This window comes from Oncorhynchus mykiss, chromosome 18 (assembly GCF_057628025.1).
Source record: "Oncorhynchus mykiss isolate SJ-2025 chromosome 18, ASM5762802v1, whole genome shotgun sequence".
NCBI classification, from domain to species: Eukaryota; Metazoa; Chordata; class Actinopteri; order Salmoniformes; family Salmonidae; genus Oncorhynchus; species Oncorhynchus mykiss.
This window is the reverse complement of record NC_143039.1, coordinates 791686-812500: the sequence shown is the minus strand read 5'-3', so window position 1 is coordinate 812500 and position 20815 is coordinate 791686. Positions and strand designations below refer to the sequence as shown.

General features: G+C 46.3%; 1 protein-coding gene across 1 annotated transcript in view; it reads right to left on the bottom strand.

Annotated features, from left to right (window-relative positions):
- LOC110516736 (excision repair cross-complementation group 3) overlaps positions 1-20815 on the bottom strand; it is a 69550-nt gene that overhangs the window by 13814 nt on the left and 34921 nt on the right. The window contains exons 11-12 of the mRNA XM_090206870.1: positions 6014-6216; positions 1588-1684 (exon numbers count right to left, since the gene is read on the bottom strand). Of these exons, the coding sequence (XP_090062996.1) occupies positions 1588-1684; positions 6014-6216 (300 nt within the window). The remainder of the gene's footprint in view (positions 1-1587; positions 1685-6013; positions 6217-20815) is intronic.

Below are 20815 nucleotides of genomic sequence, written 5' to 3'. Positions count from 1 at the left end.
CTAGGCAGGCCAGTATTTTGACCATTATTATGGCTACCTTGGCTTGGCCCTCACAGGATGACAACGCCAACCCTCCACAGGACACGAGAGGCCACTGAATGGTTTGATGAGCATGAAAAACGATGTAAACCATAGCGGTGGGAAAACGCTGTCTCCGGGCGTTATCAACAACACACCAAATGATCAAATTCCTGGTGGAAGATCGATGTCTCAACCCTCCAAGAGAGTTCCAGACACTGTGTAGAATCTATACCAAGGAGCATTGAAGTGGTTCTGTCCCAACACCCTGGGTTCTGACCCAACACCCTGGGTTCCGACACTGTGTTTATGTGGTTAGCTGGACATGAAGGTGCATCTCCCTCTCCACATGACGGTGCCTCTCCACATGACGGTGCCTCTCCACGACGGTGCCTCTCCACATGACGGTGCCTCTCCCTCTCCACATGACGGTGCCTCTCCACATGACGGTGCCTCTCCACATGACGGTGCCTCTCCACATGACGGTGCCTCTCCACATGACGGTGCCTCTCCACATGACGGTGCCTCTCCACATGACGGTGCATCTCCACATGACGGTGCCTCTCCACATGACGGTGCCTCTCCCTCTCCACATGACGGTGCCTCTCCACATGACGGTGCCTCTCCACATGACGGTGCCTCTCCACACGACGGTGCCTCTCCACACGACGGTGCCTCTCCACACGACGGTGCCTCTCCACACGACGGTGCCTCTCCCTCTCCACATGACGGTGCCTCTCCACATGACGGTGCCTCTCCCTCTCCACATGACGGTGCCTCTCCACATGACGGTGCCTCTCCACATGACGGTGCCTCTCCCTCTCCACATGACGGTGCCTCTCCCTCTCCACATGACGGTGCCTCTCCACATGACGGTGCCTCTCCACATGACGGTGCCTCTCCCTCTCCACATGACGGTGCCTCTCCACATGACGGTGCCTCTCCCTCTCCACATGACGGTGCCTCTCCACATGACGGTGCCTCTCCACATGACGGTGCCTCTCCCTCTCCACATGACGGTGCCTCTCCCTCTCCACATGACGGTGCCTCTCCACATGACGGTGCCTCTCCACATGACGGTGCCTCTCCACATGACGGTGCCTCTCCCTCTCCACATGACGGTGCCTCTCCCTCTCCACATGACGGTGCCTCTCCACATGACGGTGCCTCTCCACATGACGGTGCCTCTCCACACGCCGGTGCCTCTCCACACGACGGTGCCTCTCCACATGACGGTGCCTCTCCACATGACGGTGCCTCTCCACATGACGGTGCCTCTCCACAAACGCATCCCGCTGTCCTTACCCAGAAACCCTCAGTCATCCCCCCCGTATCACGGCAACGCCAGACGACAGACCGAGCCACTCGACCCAGGGGTGTATTCATTCAAACTGTAGGAAAACATTTTCGCAAACGAAAAAATAAATAAAATGTTTCTACGGGGACAAATTCACTTAAGGTCTCTCCCCGTTTGGAGATGAATACAGCCCAGGTAACCTTGGAGATATTATGTGATGGGGGAGGGGTTGGTTACCTTGGAGACACGTGATAGGGGGAGGAGTTGGTTACCTTGGAGATGAAGATGGTGTTGATCTTGGGGTTGTGTTTAAAGTTCTGTAGGATCTGCATCCTCTCTCCCTGAGAGGTGGGGCCATAGATGTAGGGCCTGAGAGGAGAGAGACGTTAGATATAGGGCCTGAGAGGAGAGAGACGTTAGATATAGGGCCTGAGAGGAGAGAGATGTTAGATACAGGGCCTGAGAGGAGAGAGATGCTAGATACAGGGCCTGAGAGGAGAGAGACGTTAGATACAGGGCCTGAGAGGAGAGAGACGTTAGATACAGGGCCTGAGAGGAGAGACGTTAGATACAGGGCCTGAGAGGAGAGAGACGTTAGATACAGGGCCTGAGAGGAGAGAGACGTTAGATACAGGGCCTGAGAGGAGAGACGTTAGATACAGGGCCTGAGAGGAGAGAGACGTTAGATACAGGGCCTGAGAGGAGAGAGACGTTAGATACAGGGCCTGAGAGGAGAGAGATGTTAGATACAGGGCCTGAGAGGAGAGAGACGTTAGATACAGGGCCTGAGAGAAGAGAGACGTTAGATACAGGGCCTGAGAGGAGAGAGACGTTAGATACAGGGCCTGAGAGGAGAGAGATGTTAGATACAGGGCCTGAGAGGAGAGAGATGTTAGATACAGGGCCTGAGAGGAGAGAGACGTTAGATACAGGGCCTGAGAGGAGAGAGACGTTAGATACAGGGCCTGAGAGGAGAGAGACGTTAGATACAGGGCCTGAGAGGAGAGAGATGTTAGATACAGGGCCTGAGAGGAGAGAGACGTTAGATACAGGGCCTGAGAGGAGAGAGACGTTAGATACAAGGGCCTGAGAGGAAAGAGATGTTAGATACAGGGCCTGAGAGGAGAGAGATGTTAGATACAGGGCCTGAGAGGAGAGAGATGTTAGATACAGGGCCTGAGAGGAGAGAGATGTTAGATACAGGGCCTGAGAGGAGAGAGATGTTAGATACAGGGCCTGAGAGGAGAGAGACGTTAGATACAGGGCCTGAGAGGAGAGAGACGTTAGATATGGGGGGGTATGAGGTAATAACATGGCTATATACACATGGTACCAGTACTGAGTCAATGTGCTGAGGTACGAGGTAATAACATGGCTATATACAGGAAGTACCAGTACTGAGTCAATGTGCTGAGGTACGAGGTAATAACATGGCTATATACAGGAAGTACCAGTACTGAGTCAATGTGCTGAGGTACGAGGTAATAACATGGCTATATACAGGAAGTACCAGTCCCAATGTGCTGAGGTACGAGGTAATAACATGGCTATATACAGGAAGTACCAGTACCAATGTGCTGAGGTACGAGGTAATAACATGGCTATATACAGGAAGTACCAGTACGAATGTGCTGAGGTACGAGGTAATAACATGGCTATATACAGGAAGTACCAGTACCAATGTGCTGAGGTACGAGGTAATAACATGGCTATATACAGGAAGTACCAGTACCAATGTGCTGAGGTACGAGGTAATAACATGGCTATATACAGGAAGTACCAGTACCAATGTGCTGAGGTACGAGGTAATAACATGGCTATATACAGGAAGTACCAGTCCCAATGTGCTGAGGTACGAGGTAATAACATGGCTATATACAGGAAGTACCAGTCCCAATGTGCTGAGGTACGAGGTAATAACATGGCTATATACAGGAAGTACCAGTACCAATGTGCTGAGGTACGAGGTAATAACATGGCTATATACAGGAAGTACCAGTACCAATGTGCTGAGGTACGAGGTAATAACATGGCTATATACAGGAAGTACCAGTCCCAATGTGCTGAGGTACGAGGTAATAACAGAGCACTCAGAAAGTATTCAGACCTCTTGACTTTCTCCACATTTTTCTACTTTTTTTTTCCTTAAATGAGGAAACAAAACGTTCTACAGACATTACCCCGTGATGACATCATGATGATACACAAACACTCTTGTTTTTTATTCTTTATTCTTCCCTCACCCCCCCAAAAAAACTGATATCACATTTCCATAAGTATTCAGACCCTTTACTCAGTACTTTGTTGAAGCACCTTTGGCAGCGATTACAGCCTTGTTGAGTCGTCTTAGGTATGACGCTACAAGCTTGGCACACCTGTATTTGGGGGAGTTTCTCCCATTTTTCTCTGCAGATCCTCTCAAGCTCTGTCAGGTTGGATGGGGAGCGTCGCTGCACAGCTATTTTCAGGTCTCTCCAGAGATGTTAAAGTCCGGGCTCTGGCTGGGCCACTCAAGGACATTCAGAGAGTTGTCCCGAAGCCGCTCCTGTGTTGTCTTGGCTGTGTGCTTAGGATCGTTGTCCTGTATTAGAAGGTGACCCTTCGCCCCAGTCTGAGGTCCTGAGCGCTCTGGAGCAGGTTGTCATCAAGGATCTCTCTGTACTTTACTCTGTTCATCTTTCCCTCGATCCTGACTAGTCTCCCAGTCCCTGCCGCTGAAAAACATCCCCTCAGCATGATGCTGCCACCACCATGCTTCACCGTAGGGATGGTGCCAGGTTTCCTCCAGATGTGAAGCTTGGCATTCAAGCCAAAGAGTTCAATCTTGGTTTCATCAGATCAGAAAATCTTGTTTCTCATGGTCAGAGTCCTTTAGGGGCCTTTTGGCAAACTCCAAGCGGGCTGTCATGTATCTTTTACTGAGAAGTGGCTTCTGTCTGTCCACTCTACCATAAAAGCCTGATTGGTGGAGTGCTGTAGAGATGGTTGTCCTTCTGGAAGGTTCTCCGATCCCCACAGAGGACCTTTGGAGCTCTGTCAGAGTGACCATCAGGTTCTTGGTTGGCTCCCTGACCAAGGCCCTTCTTCCCCAATTGCTCAGTTTGGCTGGGTGACCAGCTCTAGGAAGAGTCTTGGTGGTTCCAAACTTCTTCCATTTAAGAATGATGGAGGCCACTGTGTTCTTGGGGACCTTCAATGCTGCAGAAATGTGTTAGTACCCTTCCCCAGATCTGTGCCTCGACACAATCCTGTCTCGGCGCTCTACGGACGATTCCTTCGACCTCATTGCTTGGATTTTGTTCTGTCAACTGTAGGACCTTATATAGACAGGTGTGTACCTTTCCAAATCATGTCCAATCAATTGAATTTACGACAGGTGGACTCCAATCAAGTTGTAGAAACATCTCAAGGATGATCAATGGAAACAGGATGCACCTGAGCTCAATTTCAAGTCTCATAGCAAAGGGTCTGAATACTTATGTAAATGAGGTATTTCAGTCTAAAAACCTGTTTTTGCTTCATTATTATGGGGTATTGTGATGTCATTACGGGGTATTGGGATGTCATTACGGGGTATTGTGATGTCATTACGGGGTATTGTGATGTCATTACGGGGTATTGTGATGTCATTATGAAGTATTGTGATGTCATTATGGGGTATTGTGATGTCATTACGGGGTATTGTGATGTCATCACGGGGTATTGTGACGTCATTACGGGGTATTGTGATGTCAGTATGGGGTATTGTGATGTCAGTATGGGGTATTGTGATGTCATTATGGGGTATTGTGATGTCATTATAGGGTATTGTGATGTCATTATAGGGTATTGTGATGTCATTATGGGGTATTGTGATGTCATTATAGGGTATTGTGTGTAGATTGATGAGAATTTTTAACGGAACAAAATGTGAAAAAAGGGGAAGGGGTCTGAATAAGTCCAGAATGCACTGCAGGTCCGGTCACTGTGGGGATGACGTCGTTGATCCGCTTGTGTGTCTCTTTCTACCTACTTGTTGAGGCGGATAGCTGTATGTGTGTGTGTCTCTCTACCTACCTGTTGAGGCGGATAGCTGTATGTGTGTGTGTCTCTCTACCTACTTGTTGAGGCGGATAGCTGTATGTGTGTGTGTCTCTCTACCTACTTGTTGAGGCGGATAGCTGTATGTGTGTGTCTCTCTACCTACTTGTTGAGGCGGATAGCTGTATGTGTGTGTGTCTCTCTACCTACTTGTTGAGGCGGATAGCTGTGTTTGTGTGTGTGTGTGTGTATGTCTCTCTCTACCTACTTGTTGAGGCGGATAGCTGTGTGTGTGTGTGTGTGTGTGTGTGTGTGTGTGTGTGTCTCTCTCTCTCTCTACCTACTTGTTGAGGCGGATAGCTGTGTGTGTGTGTGTGTGTGTGTGTGTGTCTCTCTCTCTCTACCTACTTGTTGAGGCAGATGGCTGTGTGTGTGTGTGTGTCTCTCTCTCTCTACCTACTTGTTGAGGCGGATAGCTGTGTGTGTGTGTGTGTGTGTGTGTGTGTCTCTCTCTACCTACTTGTTGAGGCAGATGGCTGTGTGTGTGTGTGTGTGTGTGTGTGTGTGTGTGTCTCTCTCTCTACCTACTTGTTGAGGCGGATAGCTGTGTGTGTGTGTGTGTGTGTGTGTGTGTGTGTGTGTGTGTGTGTGTGTGTGTGTGTGTCTCTCTCTACCTACTTGTTGAGGCGGATAGCGTACTCCTTCAGAGCGAAGACGTTGTCGGCGAACACCATGATCTTGTCGTTGCGTCTCTCGTGGAACTTGATGAGGAACTGACAGGCTCTGAACTTGTTGGGGTTCATGGTGTAGAGGAGAATACGTCTCTTCGTCTTGATGGCCACGTATTCCCGGTAAAACTCCGGGGACATCGGACACCACACCTAGACGAAGGACATTCTGACGTCAAACTACACATTTCTATGTGTTAGTAAAGTAGTACGTGTGTTATTCATCTTTTTTTCCTGAGGTCTTGGCTGATTTATTTATTTTGATTTTCCTCATGACGTCAAGCAAAGAGGACACTGAGTTTGAAGGTAGGCCTTGAAATACATCCACAGGTACACCTCCAATTGACTCAAATGATGTCAATTAGCCAATCAGAAGCTTCTAAAGCCATGACGTCATTTTCTGGAGTTTTCCAAGCTGTTTAAAAGGCACAGTCAACTTAGTGTATGTAAACTTCCGACCCACTGGAATTGTGATACAGTGAATTATAAGTTAAATAATCTGTCGGTTAACAATTGTTGGAAAATGTGGAGTGGTTCAGCAACGACTCGGTGAAACAAAAGATTACAGTTTTTGCAAAAATCTAAATTTTTTAAATATTTTTTTTAAACAACGTTGTAGGGTGTGAATTATTATTTTATGTTTTAAATCAACTTTGAATTCAGGCTATCACTGTTTTGACACCACAAGTCCCCCAAATGGCGACTGGAAATGTGTGTTGATTTCCTGGTGTCTCAGGAAATATGGTTTTAAACCTCAATGAGACGAACCTGGTAAAAATAAAGATTTGTATTTATTTTTAAAAAACATACTGTTTTTTTCAGCCAACTCCTAGGTCCTCTCCTAGTAATTATCCCATGGGAATCAACATGTTTTAAAAAAAAACTTTATTTAACTAGGCAGAGATCTAAAGAGGACAGCCCCCTCCCCCTTTAGGATCAATAGGGATCTAAAGAGGACAGCCCCCCCCCCCCCCTTTAGGATCAATAGGGATCTAAAGAGGACAGCCCCCCCCCCCCCCCCTTTAGGATCAATAGGGATCTAAAGAGGACAGCCCCCCCTCTTGAGGACCAATAGAGATCTAAAGAGGACAGCCCCCCCATTGAGGACCAATAGAGTTGGAAAGAGGACAGCCCCCCCATTGAGGACCAATAGAGTTGGAAAGAGGACAGCAACCCCCCCACCCCCCCAACAACTCAATGTTTATATCCCAGGACAAATTAGCTAGCAACAGCAAGCTAGCTAAACAGGACAAATAATCTAGCAACAGCAAGCTAGCTAAACAGGACAAATTAGCTAGCAACAGCAAGCTAGCTAAATAGGACAAATTAGCTAGCAACAGCTAGCTAGCTAAATAGGACAAATAATCTAGCAACAGCAAGCTAGCTAAATAGGACAAATTAGCTAGCAACAGCTAGCTAGCTAAATAGGACAAATAACCTAGCAACAGCAAGCTAGCTAAATAGGACAAATAATCTAGCAACAGCAAGCTAGCTAAATAGGACAAATAATCTAGCAACAGCAAGCTAGCTAAATAGGACAAATAATCTAGCAACAGCAAGCTAGCTTAATAGGACAAATAATCTAGCAACAGCAAGCTAGCTAAATAGGACAAATAATCTAGCAACAGCAAGCTAGCTAAATAGGACAAATAATCAAATCAAATCAAATTTTATTTGTCACATACACATGGTTAGCAGATGTTAATGCGAGTGTAGCGAAATGCTTGTGCTTCTAGTTCCGACAATGCAGTAATAACAAGTAATCTAACTAACAATTCCAAAACTACTGTCTTGTACACAGTGTAAGGGGGTAAAGAATATGTACATAAGGATATATGAATGAGTGATGGTACAGAGCAGCATAGGCAAGATACAGTAGATGGTATCGAGTACAGTATGTACAAATGAGATGAGTATGTAAACAAAGTGGCATAGTTTAAAGTGGCTAGTGATACATGTATTACATAAGGATACAGTCGATGATATAGAGTACAGTATATACGTATGCATATGAGATGAATAATGTAGGGTAAGTAACATTATATAAGGTAGCATTGTTTAAAGTGGCTAGTGATATATTTACATAATTTCCCATCAATTCCCATTATTAAAGTGGCTGGAGTTGAGTCAGTGTCAGTGTGTTGGCAGCAGCCACTCAGTGTTAGTGGTGGCTGTTTAACAGTCTGATGGCCTTGAGATAGAAGCTGTTTTTCAGTCTCTCGGTCCCAGCTTTGATGCACCTGTACTGACCTCGCCTTCTGGATGATAGCGGGGTGAACAGGCAGTGGCTCGGGTGGTTGATGTCCTTGATGATCTTTATGGCCTTCCTGTGACATCGGGTGGTGTAGGTGTCCTGGAGGGCAGGTAGTTTGCCCCCGGTGATGCGTTGTGCAGACCTCACTACCCTCTGGAGAGCCTTACGGTTGAGGGCAGTGCAGTTGCCGTACCAGGCGGTGATACAGCCCGCCAGGATGCTCTCGATTGTGCATCTGTAGAAGTTTGTGAGTGCTTTTGGTGACAAGCCGAATTTCTTCAGCCTCCTGAGGTTGAAGAGGCGCTGCTGCGCCTTCTTCATGATGCTGTCTGTGTGAGTGGACCAATTCAGTTTGTCTGTGATGTGTATGCCGAGGAACTTAAAACTTGCTACCCTCTCCACTACTGTTCCATCGATGTGGATAGGGGGGTGTTCCCTCTGCTGTTTCCTGAAGTCCACAATCATCTCCTTAGTTTTGTTGACGTTGAGTGTGAGGTTATTTTCCTGACACCACACTCCGAGGGCCCTCACCTCCTCCCTGTAGGCCGTCTCGTCGTTGTTGGTAATCAAGCCTACCACTGTTGTGTCGTCCGCAAACTTGATGATTGAGTTGGAGGCGTGCGTGGCCACGCAGTCGTGGGTGAACAGGGAGTACAGGAGAGGGCTCAGAACGCACCCTTGTGGGGCCCCAGTGTTGAGGATCAGCGGGGAGGAGATGTTGTTGCCTACCCTCACCACCTGGGGGCGGCCCGTCAGGAAGTCCAGTACCCAGTTGCACAGGGCGGGGTCGAGACCCAGGGTCTCGAGCTTGATGACGAGCTTGGAGGGTACTATGGTGTTGAATGCCGAGCTGTAGTCGATGAACAGCATTCTCACATAGGTATTCCTCTTGTCCAGATGGGTTAGGGCAGTGTGCAGTGTGGTTGAGATTGCATCGTCTGTGGACCTATTTGGGCGGTAAGCAAATTGGAGTGGGTCTAGGGTGTCAGGTAGGGTGGAGGAGATATGGTCCTTGACTAGTCTCTCAAAGCACTTCATGATGACGGACGTGAGTGCTACGGGGCGGTAGTCGTTTAGCTCAGTTACCTTAGCTTTCTTGGGAACAGGAACAATGGTGGCCCTCTTGAAGCATGTGGGAACAGCAGACTGGTATAGGGATTGATTGAATATGTCCGTAAACACACCGGCCAGCTGGTCTGCGCATGCTCTGAGGGCGCGGCTGGGGATGCCGTCTGGGCCTGCAGCCTTGCGAGGGTTAACACGTTTAAATGTCTTACTCACCTCGGCTGCAGTGAAGGAGAGACCGCATGTTTTCGTTGCAGGCCGTGTCAGTGGCACTGTATTGTCCTCAAAGCGGGCAAAAAAGTTATTTAGTCTGCCTGGGAGCAGGACATCCTGGTCCGTGACTGGGCTGGATTTCTTCCTGTAGTCCGTGATTGACTGTAGACCCTGCCACATGCCTCTTGTGTCTGAGCCGTTGAATTGAGATTCTACTTTGTCTCTGTACTGACGCTTAGCTTGTTTGATAGCCTTGCGGAGGGAATAGCTGCACTGTTTGTATTCGGTCATGTTACCAGACACCTTGCCCTGATTAAAAGCAGTGGTTCGCGCTTTCAGTTTCACGCGAATGCTGCCATCAATCCACGGTTTCTGGTTAGGGAATGTTTTAATCGTTGCTATGGGAACGACATCTTCAACGCACGTTCTAATGAACTCGCACACCGAATCAGCGTATTCGTCAATGTTGTTATCTGACGCAATACGAAACATCTCCCAGTCCACGTGATGGAAGCAGTCTTGGAGTGTGGAGTCAGCTTGGTCGGACCAGCGTTGGACAGACCTCAGCGTGGGAGCCTCTTATTTTAGTTTCTGTCTGTAGGCAGGGATCAACAAAATGGAGTCGTGGTCAGCTTTTCCGAAAGGGGGGCGGGGCAGGGCCTTATATGCGTCGCGGAAGTTAGAGTAACAATGATCCAAGGTCTTTCCACCCCTGGTTGCGCAATCGATATGCTGATAAAATTTAGGGAGTCTTGTTTTCAGATTAGCCTTGTTAAAATCCCCAGCTACAATGAATGCAGCCTCCGGATAAATCGTTTCCAGTTTGCAGAGAGTTAAATAAATTTCGTTCAGAGCCATCGATGTGTCTGCTTGGGGGGGGGATATATACGGCTGTGATTATAATCGAAGAGAATTCTCTTGGTAGATAATGCGGTCTACATTTGATTGTGAGGAATTCTAAATCAGGTGAACAGAAGGATGAGTTCCTGTATGTTTCTTTCATCACACCATGTCACGTTGGCCATGAGGCATACGCCCCCGCCCCTCTTCTTACCAGAAAGATGTTTGTTTCTGTCAGCGCGATGCGTGGAGAAACCCGTTGGCTGCACCGCTTCGGATAGATAGAGATAGATAGATAAATAATCTAGCAACAGCAAGCTAGCTAAATAGGACAAATAATCTAGCAAGTGCAAGGAAGGCTAAATTGCCGTACATGTGTAATGCTTTTCGACCTGTCCCCAAATTAAGAGAATTGGTTCAGAGTTTGTTTTGATATTTTATCCTGCTTGTCGTGATCACGTTTGGTGTAGGGGACAAAATACATTTACTTATTTTACCTGAAATGCACAAGGTCCTCTGTTTCTAGTCATCTCTCCTTCTTCCAGGCTTTTTCTTCTCTTGACTTTATATTGCGTTTGGCAACTTTCATAAATTAGGTGCATTACCGCCACTGACCTTGTTCGTCTTTCAGCCACCCTCGTGGGTTTAACCAATGAGGAGATGGCACGTGGGCACCTGCTTCTATAAACTAATGAGAAGGGAGAGACAGGACTTGTAGCGTGATCTGCGTCAGAAATAGAACTGACTTTTAGCCCTTGGCAACGCAGACACTCGTTGGCGCGTGCGAACAGTGTGGGTGCAATAGTTGGATAATATAGATTTCTAAATTTATTTTGCAACGCGAGCAGTGTAGTGCGAGCGGTGTAGTCTGCCTTGTTAGCGTCAGGTGATTACCACATAGCGTGTGCTTTATGGTACAGCAGTTCACACCAGTTCACAAAGAATTAGCTTCAGACTTCTCAGAAAAATTAAGTCTGGATTATTCTCAAGGTCACGTACAGTAATCCTGATTACTTCAGCCCTCTCGCTCATTTTGATGAACTAACAAGGTTTAAGACAGAAACCCCAAACACTTCCTAGATCACGTTGGGGCTGACCCAAAACGTGGTCAACAGCTCTGTCCTCAAATACCCTTCTAATGTGGTCAACAGATCTGTCCTGATAAACCCTTCTAATATACTATATAGCTCTGTCCCCAAATACCCTTCTAATATACTATATAGCTCTGTCCCCATATACCCTTCTAATATACTATATAGCTCTGTCCCCAAATACCCTTCTAATATACTATATACAGTGCCTTGCGAAAGTATTCGGCCCCCTTGAACTTTGCGACCTTTTGCCACATTTCAGGCTTCAAAGATATAAAACTGTATTTGTTTGTGAAGAATCAACAACAAGTGGGACACAATCATGAAGTGGAACGACATTTATTGGATATTTCAAACTTTTTTAACAAATCAAAAACTGAAAAATTGGGCGTGCAAAATTATTCAGCCCCTTTACTTTCAGTGCAGCAAACTCTCTCCAGAAGTTCAGTGAGGATCTCTGAATGATCCAATGTTGACCTAAATGACTAATGAGGATAAATACAATCCACTTGTGTGTAATCAAGTCTCCGTATAAATGCACCTGCACTGTGATAGGTTCAGAGGTCCGTTAAAAGCGCAGAGATACTGAGAGATACTGTTGTTGAGAGATACTGTTGTGAAGAAGTTTAAAGCCGGATTTGGATACAAAAAGATTTCCCAAGCTTTAAACATCCCAAGGAGCACTGTGCAAGCGATAATATTGAAATGGAAGGAGTATCAGACCACTGCAAATCTACCAAGACCTGGCCGTCCCTCTAAACTTTCAGCTCATACAAGGAGAAGACTGATCAGAGATGCAGCCAAGAGGCCCATGATCACTCTGGATGAACTGCAGAGATCTACAGCTGAGGTGGGAGACTCTGTCCATAGGACAACAATCAGTCGTATATTGCACATATCTGGCCTTTATGGAAGAGTGGCAAGAAGAAAGCCATTTCTTAAAGATATCCATAAAAAGTGTTGTTTAAAGTTTGCCACAAGCCACCTGGGAGACATACCAAACGTGGAAGAAGGTGCTCTGGTCAGATGAAACCAAAATTGAACTTTTTGGCAACAATGCAAAACGTTATGTTTGGCATAAAAGCAACGCAGCTGAACTCATCATCCCCACTGTCAAACATGGTGGTGGCAGCATCATGGTTTGGGCCTGCTTTTCTTCAGCAGGGACAGGGAAGATGGTTAAAATTGATGGGAAGATGGATGGAGCCAAATACAGGACCATTCTGGAAGAACCTGATGGAGTCTGCAAAAGACCTGAGACTGGGACGGAGATTTGTCTTCCAACAAGACAATGATCCAAAACATAAAGCAAAATCTACAATGGAATGGTTCAAAAATAAACATATCCAGGTGTTAGAATGGCCAAGTCAAAGTCCAGACCTGAATCCAATCGAGAATCTGTGGAAAGAACTGAAAACTGCTGTTCACAAATGCTCTCCATCCAACCTCACTGAGCTCGAGCTGTTTTGCAAGGAGGAATGGGAAAAAATGTCAGTCTCTCGATGTGCAAAACTGATAGAGACATACCCCAAGCGACTTACAGCTGTAATCGCAGCAAAAGGTGGCGCTACAAAGTAATAACTTAAGGGGGCTGAATAATTTTGCACGCCCAATTTTTCAGTTTTTGATTTGTTTGAAATATCCAATAAATGTCGTTCCACTTCATGATTGTGTCCCACTTGTTGTTGATTCTTCACAAAAAAATACAGTTTTATATCTTTATATTTGAAGCCTGAAATGTAGCAAAAGGTCACAAAGTTCAAGGGGGCCGAATACTTTCGCAAGGCACTGTAGCTCTGTCCTCATATACCATATAGCTCTGTCCTCATATACCCTTCTAATATACTATTTAGCTCTGTCCTCAAATACCCTTCTAATTTACGATATACAGTGGGGCAAAAAAGTATTTAGTCAGCCACCAATTGTGCAAGTTCTCCCACTTAGAAAGATGAGAGAGGCCTGTAATTTTCATCATAGGTACACTTCAACTATGACAGACAAAATGAGAAAAAAAATCCAGAAAATCACATTGTAGGATTTTTAATGAATTAATTTGCAAATTATGGTGGAAAATAAGTATTTGGTCAATAACAAAAGATTATCTCAATACTTTGTTATATACCCTTTGTTGGTAATGACAGAGGTCAAACGTTTTCTGTAAGTCTTCACAAGGTTTTCACACACTGTTGCTGGTATTTTGGCCCATTCCTCCATGCAGATCTCCTCTAGAGCAGTGATGTTTTGGGGCTATTGCTGGGCAACACGGACTTTCAACTCCCTTCAAAGATTTTCTATGGGGTTGAGATCTGGAGACTGGCTAGGCCACTCCAGGACCTTGAAATGCTTCTTACGAAGCCACTCCTTCGTTGCCCGGGCGGTGTGTTTGGGATCATGCTGAAAGACCCAGCCACGTTTCATCTTCAATGCCCTTGCTGATGGAAGGAGGTTTTCACTCAAAATCTCACGATACATGGCCCCATTCATTCTTTCCTTTACACTGATCAGTCATCCTGGTCCCTTGCAGAAAAACAGCCCCAAAGCATGATGTTTCCACCCTCATGCTTCACAGTAGGTATGGTGTTCTTTGGATGCAACTCAGCATTCTTTGTCCTCCAAACACGACGAGTTGAGTTTTTATCAAAAAGTTATATTTTGGTTTCATCTGACCATATGACATTCTCCCAATCTTCTTCTGGATCATCCAAATGCTCTCTAGCAAACTTCAGACGGGCCTGGACATGTACTGGCTTAAGCAGGGGGACACGTCTGGCACTGCAGGATTTGAGTCCCTGGCGGCGTAGTGTGTTACTGATGGTAGGCTTTGTTACTTTGGTCCCAGTTCTCTGCAGGTCACTCACTCGGTCCCCTCGTGTGGTTCTGGGATTTTTGCTCACCGTTCTTGTGATAATTTTGACCCCACAGGGTGAGATCTTGCGTGGAGCCCCAGATCGAGGGAGATTATCAGTGGTCTTGTATATCTTCCATTTCCTAATAATTGCTCCCACAGTTGATTTCTTCAAACCAAGCTGCTTACCTATTGCAGATTCAGTCTTCCCAGCCTGGTGCAGGTCTACAATTTTGTTTCTGGTGTCCTTTGATAGCTCTTTGGTCTTGGCCATAGTGGAGTTTGGAGTGTGACTGTTTGAGGTTGTGGACAGGTGTCTTTTATACTGATAACAAGTTCAAAGAGGTGCCATTAATACAGGTAACGAGTGGAGGACAGAGGAGCCTCTTAAAGAAGAAGTTACAGTTCTGTGAGAGCCAGAAATCTTGCTTGTTTGTAGGTGACCAAATACTTATTTTCCACCATAATTTGCAAATAAATTCATTAAATATCCAACAATGTGATTTTCTGGATTTTATTTCCTAATTGTGTCTGTCATAGTTGAAGTGTACCTATGATGAAAATGACAGGCCTCTCTCATATTTTTAAGTGGGAGAACTTGCACAATTGGTGGCTGACTAAATACTTTTTTGCCCCACTGTAGCTCTGTCCCCAAATACCCTTCTAATATACACTGCTCAAAAAAATAAAGGGACAACTAAAATAACATCCTAGATCTGAATGAATGAAATATTCTTATGAAATACTTTTTTCTTTACATAGTTGAATGTGCTGACAACAAAATCACACAAAAATTATCAATGGAAATCAAATTTATCAACCCATGGAGGTCTGGATTTGGAGTCGCACTCAAAATTAAAGTGGAAAACCACACTACAGGCTGATCCAACTTTGATGTAATGTCCTTAAAAACAAGTCAAAATGAGGCTCAGTAGTGTGTGTGGCCTCCACGTGCCTGTATGACCTCCCTACAACGCCTGGGCAAGCTCCTGATGAGGTGGCGGATGGTCTCCTGAGGGATCTCCTCCCAGACCTGGACTAAAGCATCCGCTAACTCCTGAACAGTCTGTGGAGCAACAGACTGGCGTTGGTGGATGGAGCGAGACATGATGTCCCAGATGTGCTCAATTGGATTCAGGTCTGGGGAACGGGCCGGCCAGTCCATAGCCTCAATGCCTTCCTCTTGCAGGAACTGCTGACACACTCCAGCCACATGAGGTCTAGACTTGTCTTGCATTAGGAGGAACCCAGGGCCAACCGCACCAGCATATGGTCTCACAAGGGGTCTGAGGATCTCATCTCGGTACCTAATGGCAGTCAGGCTACCTCTGGCGAGCACATGTGCGGAACCCCAAAGAAATGCCACCCCACACCATGACTGACCCACCACCAAACCGGTCATGCTGGAGGATGTTGCAGGCAGCAGAACGTTCTCCACGGCGTCTCCAGACTCTGTCACGTCTGTCACGTGCTCAGTGTGAACCTGCTTTCATCTGTGAAGAGCACAGGGCGACAGTGGCGAATTTGCCAATCTTGGTGTTCTCTGGCAAATGCCAAACCTCCTGCACGGTGTTGGGCTGTAAGCACAACCCCCACCTGTGGACATCGGGCCCTCATACCACCCTCATGGAGTCTGTTTCTGACCGTTTGAGCAGACACATGCACATTTGTGGCCTGCTGGAGGTCATTTTGCAGGGCTCTGGCAGTGCTCCTCCTGCTCCTCCTTGCACAAAGGCGGAGGTAGCGGTCCTGCTGCTGGGTTATTGCCCTCCCACGGTCTCCTCCACGTCTCCTGATGTATTGGCCTGTCTCCTGGTAGCGCCTCCATGCTCTGGACACTACGCTGACAGACACAGCAAACCTTCTTGCCACAGCTCGCATTGATGTGCCATCCTGGGTGAGCTGCACTACCTGAGCCACTTGTGTGGGTTGTAGACTCCGTCTCATGCTACCACTAGAGTGAAAACACCGCCAGCATTCAAAAGGGACCAAAACATCAGCCAGGAAGCATAGGAACTGAGAAGTGGTCTGGTCACCACCTGCAGAACCACTCCTTTATTGGGGGGTGTCTTGCTAATTGCCTATAATTTCCACCTGTTGTCTATTCCATTTGCACAACAGCATGTGGAATTTATTGTCAATCAGTGTTGCTTCCTGAGTGGACAGTTTGATTTCACAGAAGTGTGATTGACTTGGAGTTACATTGTGTTGTTTAAGTGTTCCCTTTATTTGTTTGAGCAGGGTGTATATCGTCGTCTAGAAAAAAAAGCAACGCGCTGGACGTAATAATGACATCACCAACGTTTCCATAGTGATACTAGTCCCCTCCCAGTAGGGCGTAAGCCAATAGGAAGCTGGTGGTGGTGGTCAGGTAGTGATGATGGTGTTGAGGACCAGGTTGGGAATGAAACCAGGACATCGGAGGTCAACACCTCTACCTGTTAGTCCAGCACACCGTGCACATAGAGCCTCATGTTACTAATGTGTTGTTGGAGTCTACTTCCTACTCTCTACCTGTTAGTCCAGCACACTGTGCACATAGAGCCTCATGTTACTAACGTCTTGTTGAAGTCTACTTCCTACTCTACTCTCTACTCTACCTGTTTCTCCAGCACACCGTCCAACTTGAGGACCAATAGAGATCTAAAGAGGACATTGTTGAAGTCTACTTCCTACTCTCTACCTGTTAGTCCAGCACACCGTGCACATAGAGCCTCATGTTACTAACGTCTTGTTGGAGACTACTTCCTACTCTCTACCTGTTAGTCCAGCACAGCCTCATGTTACTAATGTGTTGTTGGAGTCTACTTCCTACCCTCTACCTGTTAGTCCAGCACACCGTGCACATAGAGCCTCATGTTACTAATGTGTTGTTGGAGTCTACTTCCTACTCTCTACCTGTTAGTCCAGCACACCGTCCATATAGAGCCTCATGTTACTAATGTGTTGTTGGAGTCTACTTCCTACTCTCTACCTGTTAGTCCAGCACACCGTGCACATAGAGCCTCATGTTACTAATGTGTTGTTGGAGTCTACTTCCTACTCTCCACCTGTTAGTCCAGCACACCGTGCACATAGAGCCTCATGTTACTAATGTGTTGTTGGAGTCTACTTCCTACTCTCTACCTGTTAGTCCAGCACACCGTGCACATAGAGCCTCATGTTACTAATGTGTTGTTGGAGTCTACTTCCTACCCTCTACCTGTTAGTCCAGCACACCGTCCACACAGAGCCTCATAGTTACTAATGTGTTGTTGGAGTCTACTTCCTACCCTCCCTAATTGACGAAATGTTGAATTGTAAACGGATGTTTGAAAACTAATTAAAAAAGATGGGAAGTCAGATCAGGTGAAACCAGGCTGGATGGGATGACGTAAGGGTTTTGGGATTGAGATCAGGCCTAGTTAATTACTTCATTAGGATTCCCATTATCTACTCCACACGCTGTAGCTAATCTTGCTGGGGTCAAGAAGCCCTGCTGGGCATCAATGATGTGAAAAGCAGGACGGTTTCCTGTGACCTTTCTCTTTTATGCCCATTATTCTACACTTCCTGTGTCCCACAAAACAAACATACAGCAGAACCTCTTCAGGTTAGTTAAACCCCCTGAGACCAGAACCTCTTCAGGTCAGTTAAACCCCCTGAGACCAGAACCTCTTCAGGTCAGTTAAACCCCCTGAGACCAGAACCTCTTCAGGTCAGTTAAACCCCCTGAGACCAGAACCTCTTCAGGTCAGTTAAACCCCCTGAGACCAGAACCTCTTCAGGTCAGTTAAACCCCCTGAGACCAGAACCTCTTCAGGTCAGTTAAACCCCCTGAGACCAGAACCTCTTCAGGTCAGTTAAACCCCCTGAGGACCAATAGAGATCTAAAGAGGACAGCCCCCCCCTCAGTGTCTGGAAACACTGAGGTGGGCAACTCCAGTCCTCGAGGGCCTGATTGGTGACACAGTTTTACCCCCAGGTCCCCAGCTAACACACCTGACTCCAATAATCACCTTATGCTAATCTTCAGTTTAGAATGACATTTGATGAATCAGCTGTGTTTGCTACGGATGGAGAACAAGTGTGACACCAAATCAGGCCCTCGAGGACTGGGGTTTCCCACCCCTGAACGACAGCCGTTGGCACCTGAACGACAGCCCTCCCCCCCTTGAGGACTGGGGTTTCCCACCCCTGAACGACAGCCGTTGGCAGGCAGGTGATTACCACATAGCGTGGGCTTTATGGTCCAGCAGGTCACACCAGTTCACAAAGAATTAGCTTCAGACTTCTCCGAAAAATAAAGTCTGGATTATTCTCAAGCTCACGTACAGTAATCCTGATTACTTCAGCCCTCTCGCTCATTTTGATGAACTAACAAGGTTTAAGACAGAAACCCCAAACACTTCCTAGATCACGTTGGGGCTGACCCAAAACGTGGTCAACAGCTCTGTCCCCAAATACCCTTCTAATATACTATATAGCTCTGTCCCCATATACCCTTCTAATGTGGTCAACAGCTCTGTCCTGATATACCCTTCTAATATACTTTATAGCTCTGTCCCCAAATACCCTTCTAATGTGGTCAACAGATCTGTCCTGATATACCCTTCTAATATACTATATAGCTCTGTCCTCAAATACCCTTCTAATATACTATATAGCTCTGTCCTCAAATACCCTTCTAATATACTATATAGCTCTGTCCCCATATACCCTTCTAATATACTATATAGCTCTGTCCCAATAAACCCTTCTAATATACTATATAGCTCTGTCCCCATAAACCCTTCTAATATACTATATAGCTCTGTCCCCATATACCCTTCTAATATACTATATAGCTCTGTCCCCATAAACCCTTCTAATATACTATATAGCTCTGTCCCCATATACCCTTCTAATATACTATATAGCTCTGTCCCAATAAACCCTTCTAATATACTATATAGCTCTGTCCCCATAAACCCTTCTAATATACTATATAGCTATGTCCCCATATACCCTTCTAATATACTATATAGCTCTGTCCCCATAAACCCTTCTAATATACTATATAGCTCTGTCCCCATATACCTTTCTAATATACTATATAGCTCTGTCCCCATAAACCCTTCTAATATACTATATAGCTCTGTCCCCATATACCCTTCTAATATACTATATAGCTCTGTCCCCATAAACCCTTCTAATATACTATATAGCTCTGTCCCCATATACCCTTCTAATATACTATATAGCTCTGTCCCCATATACCCTTCTAATATACTATATAGCTCTGTCCTCATATACCCTTCTAATATACTATATAGCTCTGTCCCCATAAACCCTTCTAATATACTATATAGCTCTGTCCCCATAAACCCTTCTAATATACTATATAGCTCTGTCCCCATATACCCTTCTAATATACTATATAGCTCTGTCCCCATATACCCTTCTAATATACTATATAGCTCTGTCCCCATATATCCCCACACAGACTGGTACAGGATGACAGACTAACCCAGGTTTATCCCCACACAGACTGGTACAGGATGATGGACTAACCCAGGTTTATCCCCACACAGACTGGTACAGGATGATGGACTAACTCAGGTTTATCCCCACACTGACTGGTACAGGATGACGAACTAACCCAGGTTTATCCCCACACAGACTGGTACAGGTATGGATGACTGACTAACCCAGGTTTATCCCCACACAGACTGGTAAAGGTATGGATGACAGACTAACCCAGGTTTATCCCCACACAGACTGGTACAGGATGACAGACTAACCCAGGTTTATCCCCACACAGACTGGTACAGGATGACTGACTAACCCAGGTTTATCCCCACACAGACTGGTAAAGGTATGGATGACAGACTAACCCAGGTTTATCCCCACACAGACTGGTACAGGATGACAGACTAACCCAGGTTTATCCCCACACAGACTGGTACAGGTATGGATGACTGACTAACCCAGGTTTATCCCCACACAGACTGGTAAAGGTATGGATGACAGACTAACCCAGGTTTATCCCCACACAGACTGGTACAGGATGATGGACTAACCCAGGTTTATCCCCACACAGACTGGTACAGGATGACGGACTAACCCAGGTTTATCCCCACATAGACTGGTACAGGATGATGGACTAACCCAGGTTTATCCCCCACACAGACCGGTACAGGATGACGGACTAACCCAAGTTTATCCCCACACAGACTGGTACAGGATGATGGACTAACCCAGGTTTATCCCCACACAGACTGGTACAGGTATGGATGACAGACTAACCCAGGTTTATCCCCACACAGACTGGTACAGGATGATGGACTAACCCAGGTTTATCCCCACACAGACTGGTACAGGATGATGGACTAACCCAGGTTTATCCCCACACAGACTGGTACAGATTACGGACTAACCCAGGTTTATCCCCACACAGACTGGTACAGATGACAGACTAACCCA